The sequence below is a fragment of the Calonectris borealis genome, chromosome 6, assembly GCF_964195595.1.
Source record: "Calonectris borealis chromosome 6, bCalBor7.hap1.2, whole genome shotgun sequence".
Classification (NCBI taxonomy): Eukaryota; Metazoa; Chordata; class Aves; order Procellariiformes; family Procellariidae; genus Calonectris; species Calonectris borealis.
This window is the reverse complement of record NC_134317.1, coordinates 43,471,076-43,490,176: the sequence shown is the minus strand read 5'-3', so window position 1 is coordinate 43,490,176 and position 19,101 is coordinate 43,471,076. Positions and strand designations below refer to the sequence as shown.

Below are 19,101 nucleotides of genomic sequence, written 5' to 3'. Positions count from 1 at the left end.
AAGCATCGGCCATTCCCGAGGAGGACTTAGGAACGTGTTGTTTAGGTGGGTTTGAATGGTTACTTATAGGTGAGAGCGCGGTATTCTCCCTGAAATCCCCGGCTGTGGCTTGGCGACCTGCGGCAAGGAATCCCGGCTCTGGTCCTGCGGGGGAGAGAGGGGAGCGGAGAAAAGGCCACAGGAAGGAAAACAATAGGGAAGTGGGGGGAAGAGCTTGTGGGTTGAAAAATAGCAACACTTCCAGTAATGTGACCTTTTGCAGAAAATGTTTCCATCCAAAAAAAAAAAAAAAGAAAAAGTCTCCTCCTCCCCAGCACAAGCTGGGCGTAGGGAGGGGAAAGCACGCTGCTCTTGCATGCATACTGCGCTCCTGCAGCCTGCTTGGGGGGGGGTCATACGCCACGGAGCAGGAGGCAGCCCGTGCGCCCTGTGGGTGCAGGCAGGACCTGCCCGCAGGGTGTTGGACAGGAGGGTCGGCGTGGCAGGGCACCGGGTGTCTGCTGCGGCCGTGGGCAGGTGGGTAGCGTTGCTTTCCCAGCCTCGAAGGAGTGCCCGGGCACCCGGGGTTTCTGGAGGAGCCACCCGCTGTGAGGTACAGAAAACCACGGCCCCTCTTCTCCAGAAACTTTAAGGAGTTCAACTCAGATAGTTTTGTCTCTATAGGCCACCCCGCTTCTTTTTGCATCTTTATTTTCAAATAAAAGCAATGGTTTTTTTTTTTTTACTGATTTCCTATACTAAGCTATATTTCTCTACTAAACTATATTTCTCTGCTTTTGAAGAAGTGATGATGTTCTCCCTGAAATTGGTTTTGTGTAGACCAAGCAAAATTTCTAAATTCATTTCTTGGTACATGATTTTTTTGTTTTGTTTTGTTTTCCCCCTTCAGCTCCAGCAGCATTGGCCTAGCTGTGTTTTTTAAAACCCCACCGCTTTGCTCAACATCCCCCTTTCCAAGGAGCTGCCGTCTAGGATGGAGTTGCCGTTCTTGTGGTCCCTGTCCCTGCATTGTGGCCTTGCCCTTGCAACGCATTTTGGTTTACATGGGGCCGTCTTACAAAACACCCCAGATTTTTCTGAATTACTCCGCTATTATTTTTTTAAATTGTCTTTTTCTGTACTTCATTTAGCTTTAGATTTTACCAGCATCAACTTCTTACGCTTCAGTTACTGGCAAAAATAAATAAATGGATAGCATTTGGGGAAAATCCTATGAAAACTCTTTCTCTGGGATTGATGATACTCACGTCCTGATAAGAGTTTGTAACGTTACGTGTGGGCATTTGCCGCCTGTCGCTGTGGCTCTCTCCGGAGTATGGCACAGAAGGGTGATGGCGAAGTGCTTGTGTGACCAAGGCTATGTGTTCAGCGCAGGGTCCTCATTTATTTCTAACAATTTACAGTTGATTTCAGGTGACCTCCGAGGACACGCTGCTTGGAAGAACACAGTCAACTTGTTCTGCGCTCCTGTCTCACATCCTTGAGGAGGTGGCTGAAATCAGACCTAGGGTTTAATGATCAGGCTTAAAGTGAAAGTTCCTCTTCAAGGAATGTTTCCATAGGCGACATACAGGTGGTGAAAGCTGACGGTCCATCTTAGTAAAACTTTTCCTTAAGCCTTTTGCAGTTCCTAAATGTTTTCCGTGCTTTTTTCTTTTGAATTGGAGTTTACTTCACCAGCTAGTTTGTTTGTAGGCAGGGAGAAATTAGCGTTCGCATAGTAAAACTGCCTTTGCTCTTGCTTTGTAAGGATGTCTGTCCTGCTGGGGCTGGCCTCGTGGTGGCTTGTACCGATGGTTTTGTAGTAGGGCGGCATCTCTACCCCCATGAGATCTCATAGCCTTCCCCAGGCGTGTGCAGGAGCCCTGCAGACTCCTGGGCAAACCCCGGGTAACCCTTCCACGTGGAGTAGGTGTCTTAGCAGATGTGCGACTGATCCAGCTTCAGTGATGCTGCTGATGCTCCCTCCCAACCTTGCGCAAACACATCTTAAATATCAAAAAAGAAAACACTAGATAAAATAAAAACCCCAACCAACCAAGGGAAAAAAAAACCCTTTATTTTCCAATTTTTTTGAAGCTCAATGTTTTTGAAGGGTTTGCCTCTTTTATTCTGCAGATGATGTTCATTAAGAGGTATCAGAAGAGTGATTTGCCCTGTAGAGAGAGGCATTAAATGTGGCAAGTATACAGAGTACATGTGAAACAGAACTGTCATTCAGGTGGAATTTAAAAATCTTTAGTCATTCACGGTATGGCAGTAATTTTTTTTAGCAGAAACAAGCTGAGTTCAGTTATTGCAGAGGTATTTTTTGTAGATGTCTGTTGCTGCCCTTTTTTATGACAAGCCCCTAGTCTTCAGGGAGATGCTTTTTATGTAAGCAAAGAACTGATCTTTACTACACAGTTAATCAACGTGATAGATTTCCCTTTTTTCTTCTCTTAGCATATATCTCTTGGTATACATTACTGGTCGCTACCTTAGTCTTGCTTGTGCTTCAGGTTTGTCCCCTTGGAGTTTGAACGACAGAGGCAAGTCTTGGCATAGTCACCATTTGGGCACCTGCGTCCTCTTGCTGCCTGCTCTGCAGCATCCCCTCGCTGCCTGCGAGACGCGTTTGCACCTTTCTGGTGGTTGCAGTGAGGAATCTAGTCTTGTCACCGAAGCACTTAACAATTTTTCCTAGATGCTTCATTACCCGTTTGCTTTTGGCTAAGCTCCTTTCCAAAACTGGTTATAAAGGATACAGTACATAGTGTTTTTCTGCATAAGTTTCTTAAAGTGGGAGCCTTGTGTTCCTGACTGTAGGAGTCCATCACTTGATCTGTTGTAAGTCAAGATTGATCCTTTCTGTGAAGTCTTAGATTAATCTTTATCCTTCTTATTTCAAGTGATGCTAGAAGAGTGGAACGGAGGTGTATGTTTTGAATACACAGATGTAGAATGGTATCAAGAAAGGTCACGTGCGATGCCTTGAAGTCCTTTGCTTTTAGAAAACACGCATATTTGTAGGAGGTGGTGGCTGGAGGAAAACTTCTTGAACTCTGAAGTTCTGTAGTGCTTTTTTACCGTTTAAAAAATGGTACGAGTTTAATGGTGCTGTTCTTGATTCAATCCATGATTCCTCAAGGTCTTTGCTGGACATAGTATGAGAAATAGACCCCTGTGTGAATGGGGAATGCGCTCATCTCTCCTCTTGTGTTTCACGTTGTAGTTGATGTGACCACAGCACTGCCCTTGCAAGTTGCGCCGACTTCAGTCCCGATGGACCTGCGCTTGGACCACCAGTTTTCCATGCCCGTGACGGAGCCGACGCTGCGGGAACAGCAGCTCCAGCAGGAGCTCCTGGCGCTCAAGCAGAAACAGCAGATCCAGAGACAGATCCTCATCGCCGAGTTCCAGCGGCAGCACGAGCAGCTCTCCCGGCAGCACGAGGCTCAGCTGCATGAGCACATCAAAGTAAGTGATGGGCAGCCCTGCGCTGCGTGGTGTGCGAAAGCATCCCCTCACCAGGAGGAGGTGCACCAACTAATTTATTTTGGGGGTGGAGATACTGTGCTGGACTTGGTATCCCCTGTTTAGAGAATTATCTTTTGTAAAGGGATGCGAGCACCAAGATTTAGAAGGGGGATAGGGTGGAGGAGAGGAAGAACTTGGTGTCGTGTTAAACGTTATCCACCCGACTGCGTGTATTCAGAAGTCCCGTGCCCCACTGCCAACAAGTGCCTTGCTTTCCCTGGGTTTGAGAAATTTCAGTAGAATTTAACCCAACAGGAGGGCTTTTAGGTTACCTGTTACTAATATCACATATTTGGGAGTAGAATGGCATATAAACTGCTGGCTGGACATCTGCTGTCAGCACAAGGTGCAAACCAAATGTTTGGACCTTAGTGTCTCTGCAGGAGTAGGAAACGCAGATGCAGTGGGTGCGGGTAGGTCTGCACGCCATGAGGGTTTTTTTTTGGAGTTGCACGGTGCAAGTTGGGCACGGGCCGGGTGCTTTGCGCTGCTCTGTCGCACGGGACAGAGAGGAAGCGTAACGCACAGGATAGGTGGGAATTACAGTTTAGAAGATGGCTGTTGCATAGTGAAAACGTTAGACATTATATAAATATTTCACAGTGATAGACTATTGCTATGGTAACATAAGCTTTCAGAATTGCTAATATGCTCTCTTTTCAAAGGGGGATTAGCGCTGCGCATAGTAAATAGCGTTAATGTAATATTAAAAAGCAACCTCAATTCAACCTTATATAACTTTCATTTTAATACAAAATACATGTCAGAGTGGGGAAGATAGAATTAAAAGTTAATGGTATATTATTTACAGACTTTTCAAACACAGATATGAGCCTGGCTTTGTAAGAACAGTTGCTGTTTGAAGACTGATTAACAGCAAATGCCTGTGTCCTTAGTGGGTCCTCTGTGTTCTCTTCAGGACAAAGGTGTGGGGAGGTGCATGCGTGTAAATACATTTATGCATACACTCATATGTATGCATAATCAGTGTCTATGTGTGTGTATGTATGTAGTTATGTATGTATACACAGGTGTCTATATGTACGCATTTGTGCATGAGTAGCACAAGAACAGTTACAGCATCTGTGGTTCACATAGTACATTCAAGAGGAAAGGATGGGAAATATCTGTGACAAATATTTCCCTTATTTCCTTGTAATTGCATGTGCCTTTAGATATTTGTCTATTAAAAATAAGAAAGGGTTGTTCAGATTTAATGGACAAACTCCGATAGGAACATATTTGCTCTCATTTATGTTAAAGTTATGACTGATTCTGGTAAAAGTCTGTGTTAGAAGGAAGTCGAGATCTAATTTTGAGAAGCCAGTTAGTACAGTATATCTAGACCATTAGGTAATGAAGTTCTTCCTCTAATGTGTAAGCTTGGCTAGATGAAAAACTTAAAATAGGAATGATATAATCCTGTATGAAAAAGGGTGACCTGGAAGGTGATCTCCCATAGTAGTAAGTGTGTCATCGTGCCCAGAATTGCTTTAAAAATAAAACTGCACATTATTGAAATAACCCCCGTGATATCTGACAAATAAAATAAACCCCAAACCATACACTAACGTGTCATTATGATGCACTTTTTTTGGGAAAACATACTTCTTATGTTTGTGTTCGTAAGTCAGCCCACATTTAGATGACTCTTAGATTAAACCAACTTTCAGAAACTGGCAGCTGTGTTAAGTGCAGTGACTGTAGGTGCAGGGAAGCTATTATTTTGTCCAGACAACTAAAATTTATAACTTCATTTTTGGACTTTGAACTTCAAGATGTTCAGGTCCTTTATGGCTCATGAAAAAATCAGAGGGGGAATTAAAGCAAATAAAAAACTTCTATCCTGTGTAAGTGAAGGACTAGGGTTTAAACTGTGAAATTTGGTATAGAAATAGTCCTAAATGAAGATGCAGAGCTGTTTTTCGAGGAATTCAGGTGTTTTTTAAAAATCAGCTGCTCAGGGTGTGTAGTAAACGTCCCATGGGCACACATGCATGCATGCACACCATGCTCCTCCAAGCGTGCAAGGGAGGGCTTGCTCTGGCACGTACATTGGATCAAAGGAAATGCTTCCTACTGCTCCTCTCCTCGTCTTTTAATGCCATGGGCAGGGAGTGCAAACTTGCCTGGTTTGTGAAAGGTCTAAGCAGATGTGCTGCTGCTGGGCGAGCAGCAGACGTGCTACTTGCAAGGACGCCAACTTGCCTGTTCTGTGAGAGGTCTAAGCAGACGTGCTACTGCTCTGGCGTGGGGAGGAGCCGGAATGGGGATGCAGTCTATCGTCTTTTCTGTTTACTCAAACACTGGATCTTTAGACTAAATACATGATAGAAACAGCAAATTCTTGACATCCTCTTTGGGGGCTCAGAATAAGTTAGCTTCATTTGATAATTGGCTTATGGCGTTACTGATGAGATTAAGAATTTCATTAGTCTCTTGTCTCCAAGCAAAGCGTTCAGTATGCAGAAATAGTTTAGACTGAGCGATGTGGTTGTGAGATTCTTCAACTGAAAGTGTTCCGTAGCCTGAGTTTACGGTATTGTAATGAAGGTGTCGCGAGTCCATCGCTTGTGCAAACTTTTATTCTCAAGTTTCTTCCTCAGGTGGAGATGAAGTCTCACTTAGGGTAAGAAAAGGCTTGGGAACCTAAACCTAGCCAGATTTCTGTTCATTAAGGTTATATGTAATGACTAGAGTGAGCTTGCAGCGCACCTGACTGCTGCACCAGGTTTGGTTCTTGGACATCTTCAGTGTCTTCCCTGACATTGGGGTTTTTTGATTCAGAAAGCCAACCTTCAGCAGCTATTGCAAGGTGATTGTGCACCTTGCAAACTTACTTCCTTTCCAAAAATTTGGGGCTCCTGCAGTTTGGTTAGAATTTGCAGGATCAGAACAACCTCAAAATCTATGAAACCAAAAATTAAACATGCAAAGGTCAAAGCTCTAAACTTATTCTGATGTCAAACAAAATGGCAGTTCTTTGACTTTCTCCCTGGCACTGGTTTCCTTGGAGGTGATCAGGGCCTTCATTAATCATAGTATTAAATCTTGCAATTGATTTGTAAACTCTTTCTGTGAAGTGGGAAGAATTCCTGCATCTTACTATGTTTTGCATATCTAGCACTATCTAGAATCAATTAATTTGCCTTTTTTCATTACAGCCTAGCATCCACCATTCTAATCGATGAGTGCAAAGCATTTATTTGTTCGTCTGTTTGTGTACTTGAGCAGCAATTTCTGTGCTTTATCCTGACTTATGCCTGTTTCTAAATCCTTTTGCCTACAATTCCTAGATTGTAAGCATATTTTTGGATATAGCAGACCAGTGTCTGGGTACAGTTACATATGCAGAGCAAACATTGCATTGGATCCCTCTCTTGGCAAGACGATTGGGTTCAAGTACCTTTGCACTCTTCCAATTACAGATGTTGAATAGTTTTGTTGACAGGAATTCAGTGGCTGAGCATCTGCTGCTAAAAGTAAAAAAATATTTTTGATGCATTTCTGAAGCAACGGTTGTATCCAAAGGGGGGGATATTCTGTATTTTGGACAGACATAGGTACAGCCAGCATTGCTAAGTTACAGCCAACAGCACTTTGAGGATTTTAAAGAGGCTTACTCATTTTAATCATTTAAACCCTTAGCTAGTGCAACAGGAATCACGTTTTGTGTTTTTCTTTCTTTTACTACTTTGGTGTCGGTGTGAACAGAGGAACTGTTCTGACTCGATGTGACTTAAGAGGGGGGGAATATCTCTCCCTCCCACCCCCCAAACAAAGCACTAGTATAAGAAACATCTTAAGGTCGTCTTAAGGAAATGAAATTTGGCTTGAAAAATGCTGGCATGTCTTTCTTGTTTTTCTATTCAAGTACATAACTTTTTCCTATTGAAATCTGAAGTTTTGGTATTTTCCAGAACTTGGTTTTATTCCAGCAGCCCAGTTTTAATCGTCTGATCTAGTGCAAGAGGAGAAGATGGGATGGTCGCAGTCCTTCTGCCTGCACGTGCAATCCCTTCCCTTGTCCCCCCCGAGCAGTCCTTGCTTTTATAGACATTGTATTTTGAAGAAATGGCCTCCACATAAAGGTGGCAAATTCCAGAAGATTGTGCAATTTGGAGAGCCAGGCTACGAGTGAAATAATATTTGTGGAAGGGAAGTATAATGGACACACGTAGAGCTCCGCGCACGGAGGGAGTGGGATCGTTGCACGTGGGGAGTAACGAGAAAACCCTGACATGTTTAGGGAAAATAAGCTAAGTCTTATGAAGACTTCACACCATATGGAAATAGAGAAAACTGTCTTTCACGACTACAGCGCAGCTTTGCAGATTGCCGAGGTTTGACATCCGAAAGCAGCGCAGGAAAGGAGGCCGGAGCTGGTGAGCACCGGAGGCTGCTGCGGGCTGGCTGGAGGCAGAGGCGACGGCTTCTCTCTCCTGTAGCCGCTTACCTTCAGCGAGATGGATTTTCCACTCAGGCGTGCCTCGCCAGATGTGTAACAATATTTATAGCCTTCAAATCTGCCTTCCTAAACAAAAACAAGGATGGAATAAGGAGCCTGGCGCCCGGGCCGTTGCCGGTGAGATGGTGGAAAGCCTCTCCGCAGGTCCCAGAGTGAGCTTTGCTTGACCTTTGATTGAGAAGGAATCGGCAGTGAATTTTTTCCTTTGTGAGTCACTCATTCCCAGCCAAGATCAGCTGGAAGTTACCAAAAGCTTTTCCATTTGCCTTCTGGTCAAGGGCCGGAGCGAGATGATTGAAGAGGGGCAGGATCCGCGCTTTGGCAGGGCGAGAGGCACCTCGGGCGGTGTGAGCTCAGCAGAGAAGTGAAGGACGTGGTGGGTAATGTGGTTAATCTCTTCCGTCCCTGCGCTGCCCGAGCTCGGAGCAGGGCTTTTCCCAGCTCTGGCTGTTTTATAGCTAAAGCCGGAAACTTATTCAGGATGCTGACGCACGTCAGCGTTAGCACATGACAGCAGACACCAGAAGAGTCCTGGTGGTGATGTGATGGCAACACAGGCAAGCGGCTGAGCCTCACAGCTCCCTCGTGGACCTGAAATCCTAACCTGGAGGCATGCATAGATGTTAATTCTGTCATACAATGCTATTCCTGGTTTTCCTGTCATCTGAGAAAAGAGTATTTGTGTGCAGCAGTAGCAGAGGGAGTGCTAGTCTGTACATGCAACGTATACAGGATGGTCAGAGAAGTCATGGGTTCGTATATAAGCAGCAACAGTGAAAGGAGCTTTGTAACAATGTTCGCTGAGGAGTGATTCTGAAATTGTTTTCTTTTTATTAACACAACGATCTCCTACATTTAACAGTATGCTATGCTGCTTAATGGCTTTATGCCAATAAATAAAAATACATGGAATGTTTTCAGACACTGGCTTTATATATATAGCAACATTCAGATAAAGTCTGAGGAGACGGTTTTGTTAGTTTTTGCTGGTTTCAGATGACGTTTTTTTCATCAGCGTCGCTTCCAAGCCCTGACTGAGAGGTGGTAACACATCCCAGGTGCTACCCCCTTGTTTGGAGACATGGGGTGAAACTCTCTGGCCATTCCTTATTTTTGTTTTGGAGAGTAAAAGTCTTTCAGGGAATCTTTGTGACTGATTTTGCAATGCTGTAAAGAAAAAGTAATTTTTTTCCAAAGATATCTAGGCTTAATAGGTGTCATGTTGATGCTAAGGTGAGAAACTGCTCTTTGCTTTCATTTGGAGCCACCTGCCCTTGCAATGGCAGGTTTGCTTGCAGGATGACTTATTGGGCATAAATCACATCGGTTTTTAGTGTGCCTGCTTTCAGTGTAGCCCTGACAGTGCCTAGAGCCTCTTTTTGGGGGCCTCTCTGTGTCGATTCCTACTTAACAGGAAAAAATGTGCTTGTTTCAAATCTGCTGATGGGGTTGGTGTCGTCTGCTTCTCTCTTGCAGCTGTGCTGGGTGGCACCTTCCCCATGCCCCCAGGCTGGGGACGCTGAACGAACCTTGGTTCCTGCAAAGCATCCCCTTCCCCTGTGTCCTGCTCCTCATGTTGGACTCTGGAAGGGCAAAGTTCCATTTTAACCCCCCGTGCCCCGACTCCCGTAGCTGAGCGTGTCTGCTCCGTCCTTCCTGCCCGCAGCAGCCAGCGCGGAGGGATTCCCTTTGCTCAGTTTTGTGTGTCTCTTCCGCAGAGCGCCAGTTCCTCACAGCCTGCATCGTTTTCAGGAGAAACTTAAAAAGCCCGGAGATACCAGGTGTCCGCCTCTGTCTGTGTTCTGACATGATAGGATTATTCATCTTAGAAGACTGCAGCTGGGTACAGTCGGTGGTAAAAAACCAGACTGAACATTTTGTGCCTTGTTACTACTTGAATGCATTGTACCGTGCTCCCTTGCTATTTCTAGACGGCTTCCTGTTCTTTTTTGGTGACCTTGCCTCATTTTTCTGGTACACGGAGCTGACTCCAAGACTTAGACCTGGATCCTGCAAAACTTAACTTCTGATGGAAGTAACCCTGGGGAAAGCTTTTGTAAGATCAGAGCGTTTGCTCTCTTTGAAGGGTGGGGGGTGACTTTCCACAGGCTCAAAGAACTTTCCGCAGCCGCCTTCCAAGAACGGTGAGGACAAATTTGCACACAGAGGGGTCGGTAGTGTCAACAAATTCATACAGCAGCTTGGACAACCATCTCTCAATTGAAGAAGTAGTCAACTATATGAAAGGAGGTTGTAGCGAGCTGGGTGTCGGTCTCTTTTCCCAAGTAACAAGCGATAGGACAAGAGGAAATGGCCTCAAGTTGCGTCAGGGGAGGTTTAGGTTGGATATTAGGAAAAATTTCTTCACCGAAAGGGTTGTCAAGCTTTGGAACAGGCTGCTCAGGGAAGTGGTTGAGTCACCATCCCTGGAGGTATTTAAAAGACGTGTAGATGTGGTGCTTAGGGACATGGTTTAGTGGTGGACTTGGCAGTGCTAGGTTAACGGTTGGACTCGATGATCTTAAAGGTCTTTTCCAACCTAAACGATTCTATGATGCTATGATTCATGCAGCAGGCTGAGTTAACTTGGGCATCTTCCTACCTAGTGTTGGTGGTTTCTGGACTGAAGCTGGATTGCTCATCCAGGAAGATTGTCTGCCTTGGACCTTGCAGACTTGCTTTAAACATGGTGAAAGAATGCACGTTTCCTTTTGGCTTCTTCTGAGATGGGCCACGGTTTGTAGGCTGGAAGGAGCAGAATGAGAATTCCACATTTTTCCAGGTTTGAGATGCAAAAACCTCAGTCAAAAGTGCAGTCACAGATCTCACTGCAGCCAGTAGACGCGATGGCATTCATCCTGTGAATCCCTGTACCGGTGTCCACAGAGTCTGCTGGTACAGCTAGCCTTGTCCTCCTTGTACCGTTACTCAAATGTCTCTGCTCTGGGACTTCACAGCTTTCCAGTAGAATACAGAGATGTTCTGACCCATCAACGGTGGGAGATGAAAAGCCTGAGCTCAGCCACTCCACGTTCCTTTGGTGAAGCCAAACAAGAGACATTCACCGAGTGCATTTTCTTGTTACTTAATCTCCTGAAGTTGAACTTAAATTGGGTTGACTTTTGGGTGTTCTGAAGGCTGAACGTCTGACGTAAATGGCAGAAATGGCAGAGTTCACTGGCTGACAAACAGATACAGGATCCTTTTTTTGGTAGCACATGCTCACTTTTTCTGTGGAGTCCAGCTTTTGAAGTGGTCAAATTTCTGTTCTTTCATCCTTTATAGCATGAGTTTGTCTCCCAGTAAAATGTGTGTGGAGCACAGTTTTTTTTTTTTAAAGCTAGAAGCCTTATGGTCTCTATTCAATTTGGAATTTCAAAATAAACAGCAGAAGAAGGAATATTTTGCAGTTCACACCTCTGACTTTTCAACTCCAGTTTTATCTTCTTTTTTAACTAGATAAAATAGATTGGAAGTAGTCAAAGAGAACACCTAGAGAATCAGGGCATGAGTAAAGAAATACCCAAGTGGATCCTGCTGTTATATCAAGAATATTGACCTGTTAATATACGCCATCGCTGATAAATCAACATTCATAAACTGCTAAGTCCTGTTGCTGCATATCATCTCTTAATAAAATTCAGCTGTTGTATGGGAGAATGAAGTTGTGTTTAAAATGTAAATCATGTTGTGAATAACTTCGCTTATGTACACACAATACGAACTAAGTTGTTGGATTAATCTCCATGCTTAAATTTCCTGTTAAACAGGAAACAGGTACTTAAACAGCTGTGTAAAAATGGTAAATATTTGGTATTTACGTTGCTGGCCTGTTACCTTTAAAAAACAATGCTTCTGCTGCGCTCGCACGAGCATGGGATGGTGTTGAACATTCATTTTTAGCGTGCAGCCTTCCTCCGGGCGCCGCAGGTGCTGGGGCTGTCAGTGCCTCGTGTCAGACGAGGAGCAGCGCTTTGCAGTCCGCTTCACCGCCATGTCCACCCTCTGCCAAACGGAGCTGAACCTGAAATCGCACAGGAACGGCAGCTGATGCTGTGTGTCAGCAGCCACGCTGCCAGCGGTGGTACTCCATCCTCGCTGCTTTTTCCCCCCCCCTTTTTTTTCCTCAGTTGTTTGAGAAGCCTGGCAGGAGCACTCCAATGAAGCCTCCCATCCCTGCCAGCTTTCTGGTTCGGTCGCTTTTCCTTCACGCAGGTGATGGGGAATGGTGGATCAGTGGATACAGCCACGCTCCTCCTTTTCTTTAGTCATATTTCCTTCTTTGAAATGACCAAAACCCAGTGGTGGCTCCTCTAGCTGCTCCCATTACAGGAGCTCTTTGTCCTACATCTCTGCTCCTGATACTGATTTTAGCGTAACATTCCCATTCCAGCTCCTCTTGCTCCCTGCACCCCAAAACAGTTCACAGAGGACGTAATTACTTTGCTGAGGACTGAGGTCTGATCAACTATGGCATGATAAAATCTCATTTAGCATTAAACATCTGGGGCTTCTTCCTTTACAGGACAGTTTATATGGTTCTTTGATTTACAGAGATTCCTTATTGCCATCTATGGTCGGATGGATGTTCCCTGCTCCTGGTGCAGGAGGTGTATGGATTTGTCCTCCCCTTCAATAATAAGCATGTAAAGCACAGCAGAGGCAAAGGCAAAGTAGTTTTCCTCACCTTTAGAGGGGAAAATGGGAGAAGGAACTGAACGTGCTGAGAACTACAAATGGAGCTCACTGCTTTCTAGAAAGGATCTTGGAAACTCTGCTTCTGGAGAAAGGGTAAAAACTAGATTGGAATGGCAGTCAGGGAGCAAAAGGCACATACAAATGCATTCCCAGCGCGATACCTTTGCAGATATTCAGGGATGAAGCTGCTGTGCAAGCTTTCAGCCTTTTAGGAGAGGTAAGCAGTAATGGCATGGGAAGGAAACTGGGATAAAAAATTATATATCCATATATAAGGTGCCAAACTAATAACGTGGGATCTTTTCACCTAGAGCTGGCGATCAGGGAACATAACCATCGTTCCCTTTCCTGGAGCCATTTGGGCCTCATAAACTTGAACACCAGACATTCTCAGTAGGATACGTCTAACCAAGATCAGTCTCTTGCCCAGGAAGCTGTCGGCTGGAAAGGATCGTTTCCCTGCGTAGCGAAGAGGTGCTGGCCGCGGGAACTTCTGGCACGGGACTGCCTGCTGTCAGCCTGCCTGATAGCTGGAAGGGGGCACGCCGAATATACGTTCAGCTGCTGATGTGTCCAAGAAAAGAGATGATAGATGTTCATTCTTCTGAGCTCTGCTTTCAGATTTTTGTGTCTTGGCTTCTGTCAAAAACCACAACTTTCCCCGCCCCCCCATCTCTCAGTAAAACTGATTAATTCTGACTAGCCTCTGGTGCTCCAGGAGATATCTGAAACACGCTGTGATGGAGCCAAGAGAGCGAATCCTGAAACTAGAGCCACAGCCTGAGACTTCAGTAAACAGGATGGGGAGAAGATGAAGCAGAGAGTCCGGCCAAAGGAATGGCCAGCATTAAGATTGCTCTAAAATAACCCAATACAACAATTCTCCCCGAAATCTGTTAACGTCCGTGCTTTGCTTCCACAGAGCTAATAATTTTTTGGGGGGTGATGTGTACATGTTTTGGCGAGTTCGTTCTTGATCATCACCTATGATTTTCCTTTATTTTCACATAATCTGAGCTCCAGATCCTTATAAATACCTGATTTAGCCCACCAAAACTGTAGAATTTTGCCAAAGAGGTTGGCAGATGATTTGCCTTAAAAACACTGTTTGTACGAAGACCCCAGCCTCGCTGCCTGCTAGGTGAGAGGACAATTATGGGAAGCTTCTGAAAGCGTTTACTGTGTCATGCCTTAACTCAGCCTTTAAGAGTTTAAGTTCAGGGGGTGCTGAGGAGGTCTGCTTTGGGGTTTTTTTTGGTCTTGTCTAACATTAAGTTGTCGGTTTTGAAGCTAGTATTTAACTTATACATCCTTACAACTTCTTTGAAGCTATTGCCTCCATCCGAAGGCCAACCTCTTGTTCTGGGGTGGCAGGTGAAGTAATTTTACGAAGTCTCTGAGCTTGCCTGGAAGAAGTCCTCAGGCTGCAATCTTATGACAGGCTGGAGCACGCCAGCATGACCTTGGTCTGAGATGGAAACCACGTGTACGTGTGAGCAGGAATGCTGACCTGTAGGTGGAGGATCAGGCTACCTTTTCGTCTGTGTTTCTTCTTAACCTAGCTGCCTCGTGCTGGGAGGAAGTAGGGATTGCCTGCAAATCCGAAGAGCAGCAGAAGTGCTCGGGGTGATGTCCCACCATGCTGGAGCACCTTCAGTAGATGATCTGAGGCATAGATCGAGATGCGAGTTAAGAGTTGGACACAACACAAAGCTACTTTGGATCCCAGAAAATGTTTATTGGCAATAAGTACGCCAACTGTTGTTCACCGAGACTTGCATGTGTGATTATCTGCATGAGTAAGGGTGAGCTGTCTGGGTACAGATAGTTTTACGCTACGTTCCACTAATTGCAGTAAGCTATTCAAAATATATATTATAAAAACCTAGGAGCCATAGTCTAAGCTTCAAAACCTCTCCTGCTTTGCAGATTTTAATCAGTTTTACCACGGCGTGTGAAGTAAATGACAGAAGCACCTTTAAAATGACGGTTGTATGGGAAGGAAGAAGCAGAGGAGCGTGGGCAGAGAGCAGTGCCTGGCTTCTGGGGGAAGAATAAGGTAGTGTCTGCGAGGTACCGGGATGTAGGAAGGACCCGTGTTCTTGCTACTCATCTAGCAAATCAAGGAGTGGCTATGCAAGTCGTAATGCAACGTGTCTCCATGAAATGCGTCCTCGTTTTCTGTGGTCAATGGGATCTTTGCTGTCAGCACCACGCGCTTGCCAAGAGGGCACAGGCTGGCTTCTGGGCTGAGGCTGCTGGAAGGTTTCAGAGCGCTACCTTTCCACTTCTGTTGTAACGACTGAAGGAAACTGTTTTAGCTCCACTCTGCTTAAAAAGAGGTTTCTTTGTGCAGTGGAAGTTGACAGTGCGCTTACTGATAAGGTGTCAGTCCCCGTTCTAGGTAGAGATGCTCGAGAACTGAAGACAATTGAGGAATGTGATGGCAAAATCCACTGCACCGCTGAGTCCTCACGGCTAGCTGACGGTTGATAAATACGTGGAAATGCTCTACTTTCTCCTTATTATATTTATTAATATTAATATATGCTGAAGGAGCACCAGCCACACTAACTACAGGTACAGTTGAACATTTGTGCAGTTTTCATAAATAGTGGAAGCAGTGACATTAAACATATGCAGGAATCCCCATAGTTATAAATATTTACAAATACTTGTTTTGGCAAGAGCACCTAATTCAGATGTTCCTAGCTGCGCTCCCTAATACAGTGTGCATGTCTGTCACACGGTATGCTCCTCAAATTGATAGTTGAATTAGCCTGAATGCAAGGGATTTCCCTTGGCGTATCACTTCGTATTTCACAAATATTTAAATTTCATTACAGTGGGGGAAAAAACACACCGCTCCAGCTACGCGCAATTAACACACGGGCGCTGTGGAGTCGGTATTGATTCATTTGCCAGCAAGAGAGATCTAATGTATTATGTGGTACGTGAGCACGATCTCGCTGGGTAATTAATAATCCTTATCAGAGCCACCTAAGCGTCTCTTGGTACGCTGTGAATTGCAGTTCAAGAGATGCTTATGAATTCCGAATTCGGGCACTTTCCAAAAGACTCAAGCGTGGGAGATTGGAGATTGCACCCCACTCAAATGCAGCTCTGAAATGTTTTGCCTTTAGACAGCAGTAGGCTTTTCCACTCCCCCCCCCCACTGAAATGGTCAAAGGAAGGTTAAATGCCAGACCGAGCCCACAATGTGTGGGTATTACCTTGGCAGAAGAATTTTAGTGCGTGGTGCAGGAGGGGTGTAAGACCTCTCTGCAGTTGGCCACACACGGGTCTGAATGCTCACTACCTGTTAAAATTTGCCTTTATTGCTTTAACTGAAGCAGAAGCTCATATTTTTCTGAAGTTTCAGTTTATTTTGCACATGGGACAGCTTTTTTGTATGTTATCAGATTTCCTGCTTCTTCCGTTAGTCAGTCGGTGGTGGGTTCTCTTGCTGCTTACAGGTCCTTTTTTCACAAAGCATCAGCAGAAAAACCCATTTTTAAGTAAGAAAATTAAATTGTAAGCCTCCCAAAATATAAAATTGGGGCACAATCTAGCATCAAGCGAGTTTTAAAGCTTATGGTTTTAAAGCTAAGAAAGGCCTTTTTGCACAGAAAACTGTGATTTAATGTGATAGTTATATTCCCTCTGGCTCTATTATAACAAGATGGGTATCAGTATCAGCAAGGACGAGCAATGCAAGCCTCACCTTGGGTCAGCACCCCAAATCCTTATCCGAGGTGCTTGGAGCAGGTGTGAAACCTGGGTGCAGTCTGTGCAGCAGGACTGCCTGAGGCGGTGAGCTGGTAAAGGCACTGCATCGCCAGTGCCCCTGCGCTTTGCTGAGCCTGCACCATATATTTCCTGTCAAATACTGTCCGTGTGGTTTGTTTTCAGCCCTAAGTGTGGAGAAATATTCATGCTGTGAGAAGACATCACAGTTCAGATGGAGCACTCGAATGGGTTTTCTTCAGTCATTTTCTGAGGCTACGACAGACACCAACAAAGTCATTTCTTTTTGCTTTTCATGGATATGATTGGAGAGGTTGCTTCATTTTTTTTTTTTTTTTAATTTTTATTTTTTCAACTTTCAAAAGATTTGAAAACTTTATTAAGAATAGGCTTTGTGGAAACTGGGGTCAAAATCAGTGGAAACAATACGTCTCTAATGAAACTTCTATAAGCCATCCAGATACAAATTGGTCTTTTCATTTACATTTCACTACAGATGTCAATGAAAGCACAGTTCCTTCTAAAGCATCCTAATGTATGTAAACCATTGCAGGAAGCATAGCGTGCAAAGCCTAGGAGACTGCAGATGGAGAGAAAAGGCTCCTGATTTCATAAAAATAACAAAACCTGTTTTAACATATTGTGCATTAAATATTGTTCATTTGCATACTTTCTATGGCTAGGTTATAAAAGCCCACCATGTGGTGGACTTGTTGGAAGTCTGAAAAAGATACTCTTTCTCCAAATGGAGATGTGTTAGTGGAAGCTGCTGCTTAATTATAAAACAAAAATAACTAATTTTCTCTAGGTTTTTTTGTTTTTTCCTTTTGTAGGTTTTTAGAGTCTGGGTTTTTTGTTGTTTACATAAAATTCAATAGAATTAGGAAGGGAAACATAGGTGCAATCACCGCAAATTCTGCTAACTGGGGTTCGGTGTTTTACAACAGTCTGCCTGCTTGGAACTGGCAGCAGCAGGGACTCCTCCATCAAGAGTTTCCAGCAGATAGCCAGGCAGATTGTAAAGTACTTCTTACGTTATTTTTTTGCATCTTTATATAGGATTGTATAATTTTATATGTATCGTAGATAGTGTATCCGCAGCTGAAACACTGGATAGTACAAATGTACCATACCACAAATTAAAGTAAGAAAATGCTGTCAAAAGCATAAATAGAAAAATGTGCAAAAGGAGAAGGAAAAATGAATGTACATAGGATGGGAGTCTTGAGTACACACATGCTGTCAGGGTTTGGAGAAGGAGGGACTGAGACACATTTTTGGAGGGAGCAGGTACCCCCTCTTAATAGCTATGGCTTGGCCCGATCCCGTTCCACGTAGAGGATTTTGTGAACCTGGAGCAGTGGGTGGTATCTGAGCACAGGCACCCATTAAATCCAGCCTCGGAGAAGCCTCATCTATCGCCAGAGCGGTAAGGGTTTTGAAGGTTAAGGTTGCCAGCTTAAAATCAATCTGCTAGTTTATAAGCTGCCAACGTAAAGAGTGCGGGGCGGGCGTAAGGCGGTGGGGGCGGCGGGGAGCTGGCGTGCTCCTGCGTTCGGGGGGGTTTGCAGGGGTAGTCGGAGCAGCCCAAGTAGTTGGCTTTAGCATGTATCTTGCCGGAGAGGGTGCGAATGAAATTGGGAGGTGGTAAATCTTAGTTTGAGCTTTTTTTTTTTAAGAAAAAGCAATTTTCAGTGGAACTCAAGGGAGGAGCCCTGTGCCAGGGGAAGTGCCTTTTGCAAGCCCCATGGAGATCCATTCACACCTAGCCAAGCTGCAAGCTGCTGAGACTTGTCATTTGTCATCTGCTTTTCCACAGCCCGGCTTGCTCCTGGCCGGCTGTCAAGACGTGGGGTGTTCTCTGAGCACTGACAGGTACCGCCCCAGGGCCCGGCGGATCAAACCGTCACCTCCAGTCCTGGGGGAATCCCCCCGGACCCAAAATGGATGGGGAGATCCACCCCAAATTTCCCAGGAAGTTAGTGTGTCCACGCACATCTTCCAGGTGCTGGGATTTGGAGACCCAAGGTGGGACGTGCACAGTGGACAGGGGCAGGGGCTTTTGGTGCTTCAAGTCTTGAACATCCCATTTGATGAAAGCTTTGCAAATCTTGACCTTGATTAGGCAGCCTGTCTCTCGGTTCTTCCCGTGAATGTGTGTGAGTCAAGAGGGCTGGGGTAAATCCTTCCTTGAGAGATTATTGGCATTTTTTTTTTTTATAATGAATCGATTCTTTTATGATTAGGCTCAGAAATGGGTGGTGATCGTGCCCCAAGGCAGCTAGTGCTTTTGCATTTAGCTTGGGGTGTGAGGTTTGTACGGCAGACGGGAAGTAACCAGCGTTTGATGAAGTTAAAAAGATATAGTTGTCCCAGTCCATGGGAACTCCTGTGTATACACAGAGAGAAGAATTGTTGGAGAAATAAGAATGCAAACTCATATACTTAAAAGCTTATTCAAAAAATCGTATGCGCAAGGGAACTGAACTGGTCTTGCAAAGCCCGCGTTGATGATGGCGTATTTTGCTGCGAGTGAGTTGGTGAGCTCAACAATATTCCTTCAGCATAAGGTTTGTAGATGGTGAACATACGAGTATTCATAATTAAAGCGTCCTAATGGGGTTTTACTTAAAACAGACGATGGAGAGAAAACGAAGATCCTGCTGGAG

At 44.8% G+C, this 19,101-nt stretch overlaps 1 protein-coding gene across 10 annotated transcripts in view; it reads left to right on the top strand.

Moving 5' to 3' along the window:
* The window catches only part of HDAC4 (histone deacetylase 4), a 257,588-nt gene that overhangs the window by 134,743 nt on the left and 103,744 nt on the right, over positions 1-19,101 (top strand). For all 10 annotated transcript variants that reach the window (XM_075153823.1, XM_075153822.1, XM_075153820.1 and 7 more), the window contains one exon: positions 3,215-3,459. In XM_075153823.1, the coding sequence (XP_075009924.1) occupies positions 3,215-3,459 (245 nt within the window). The remainder of the gene's footprint in view (positions 1-3,214; positions 3,460-19,101) is intronic.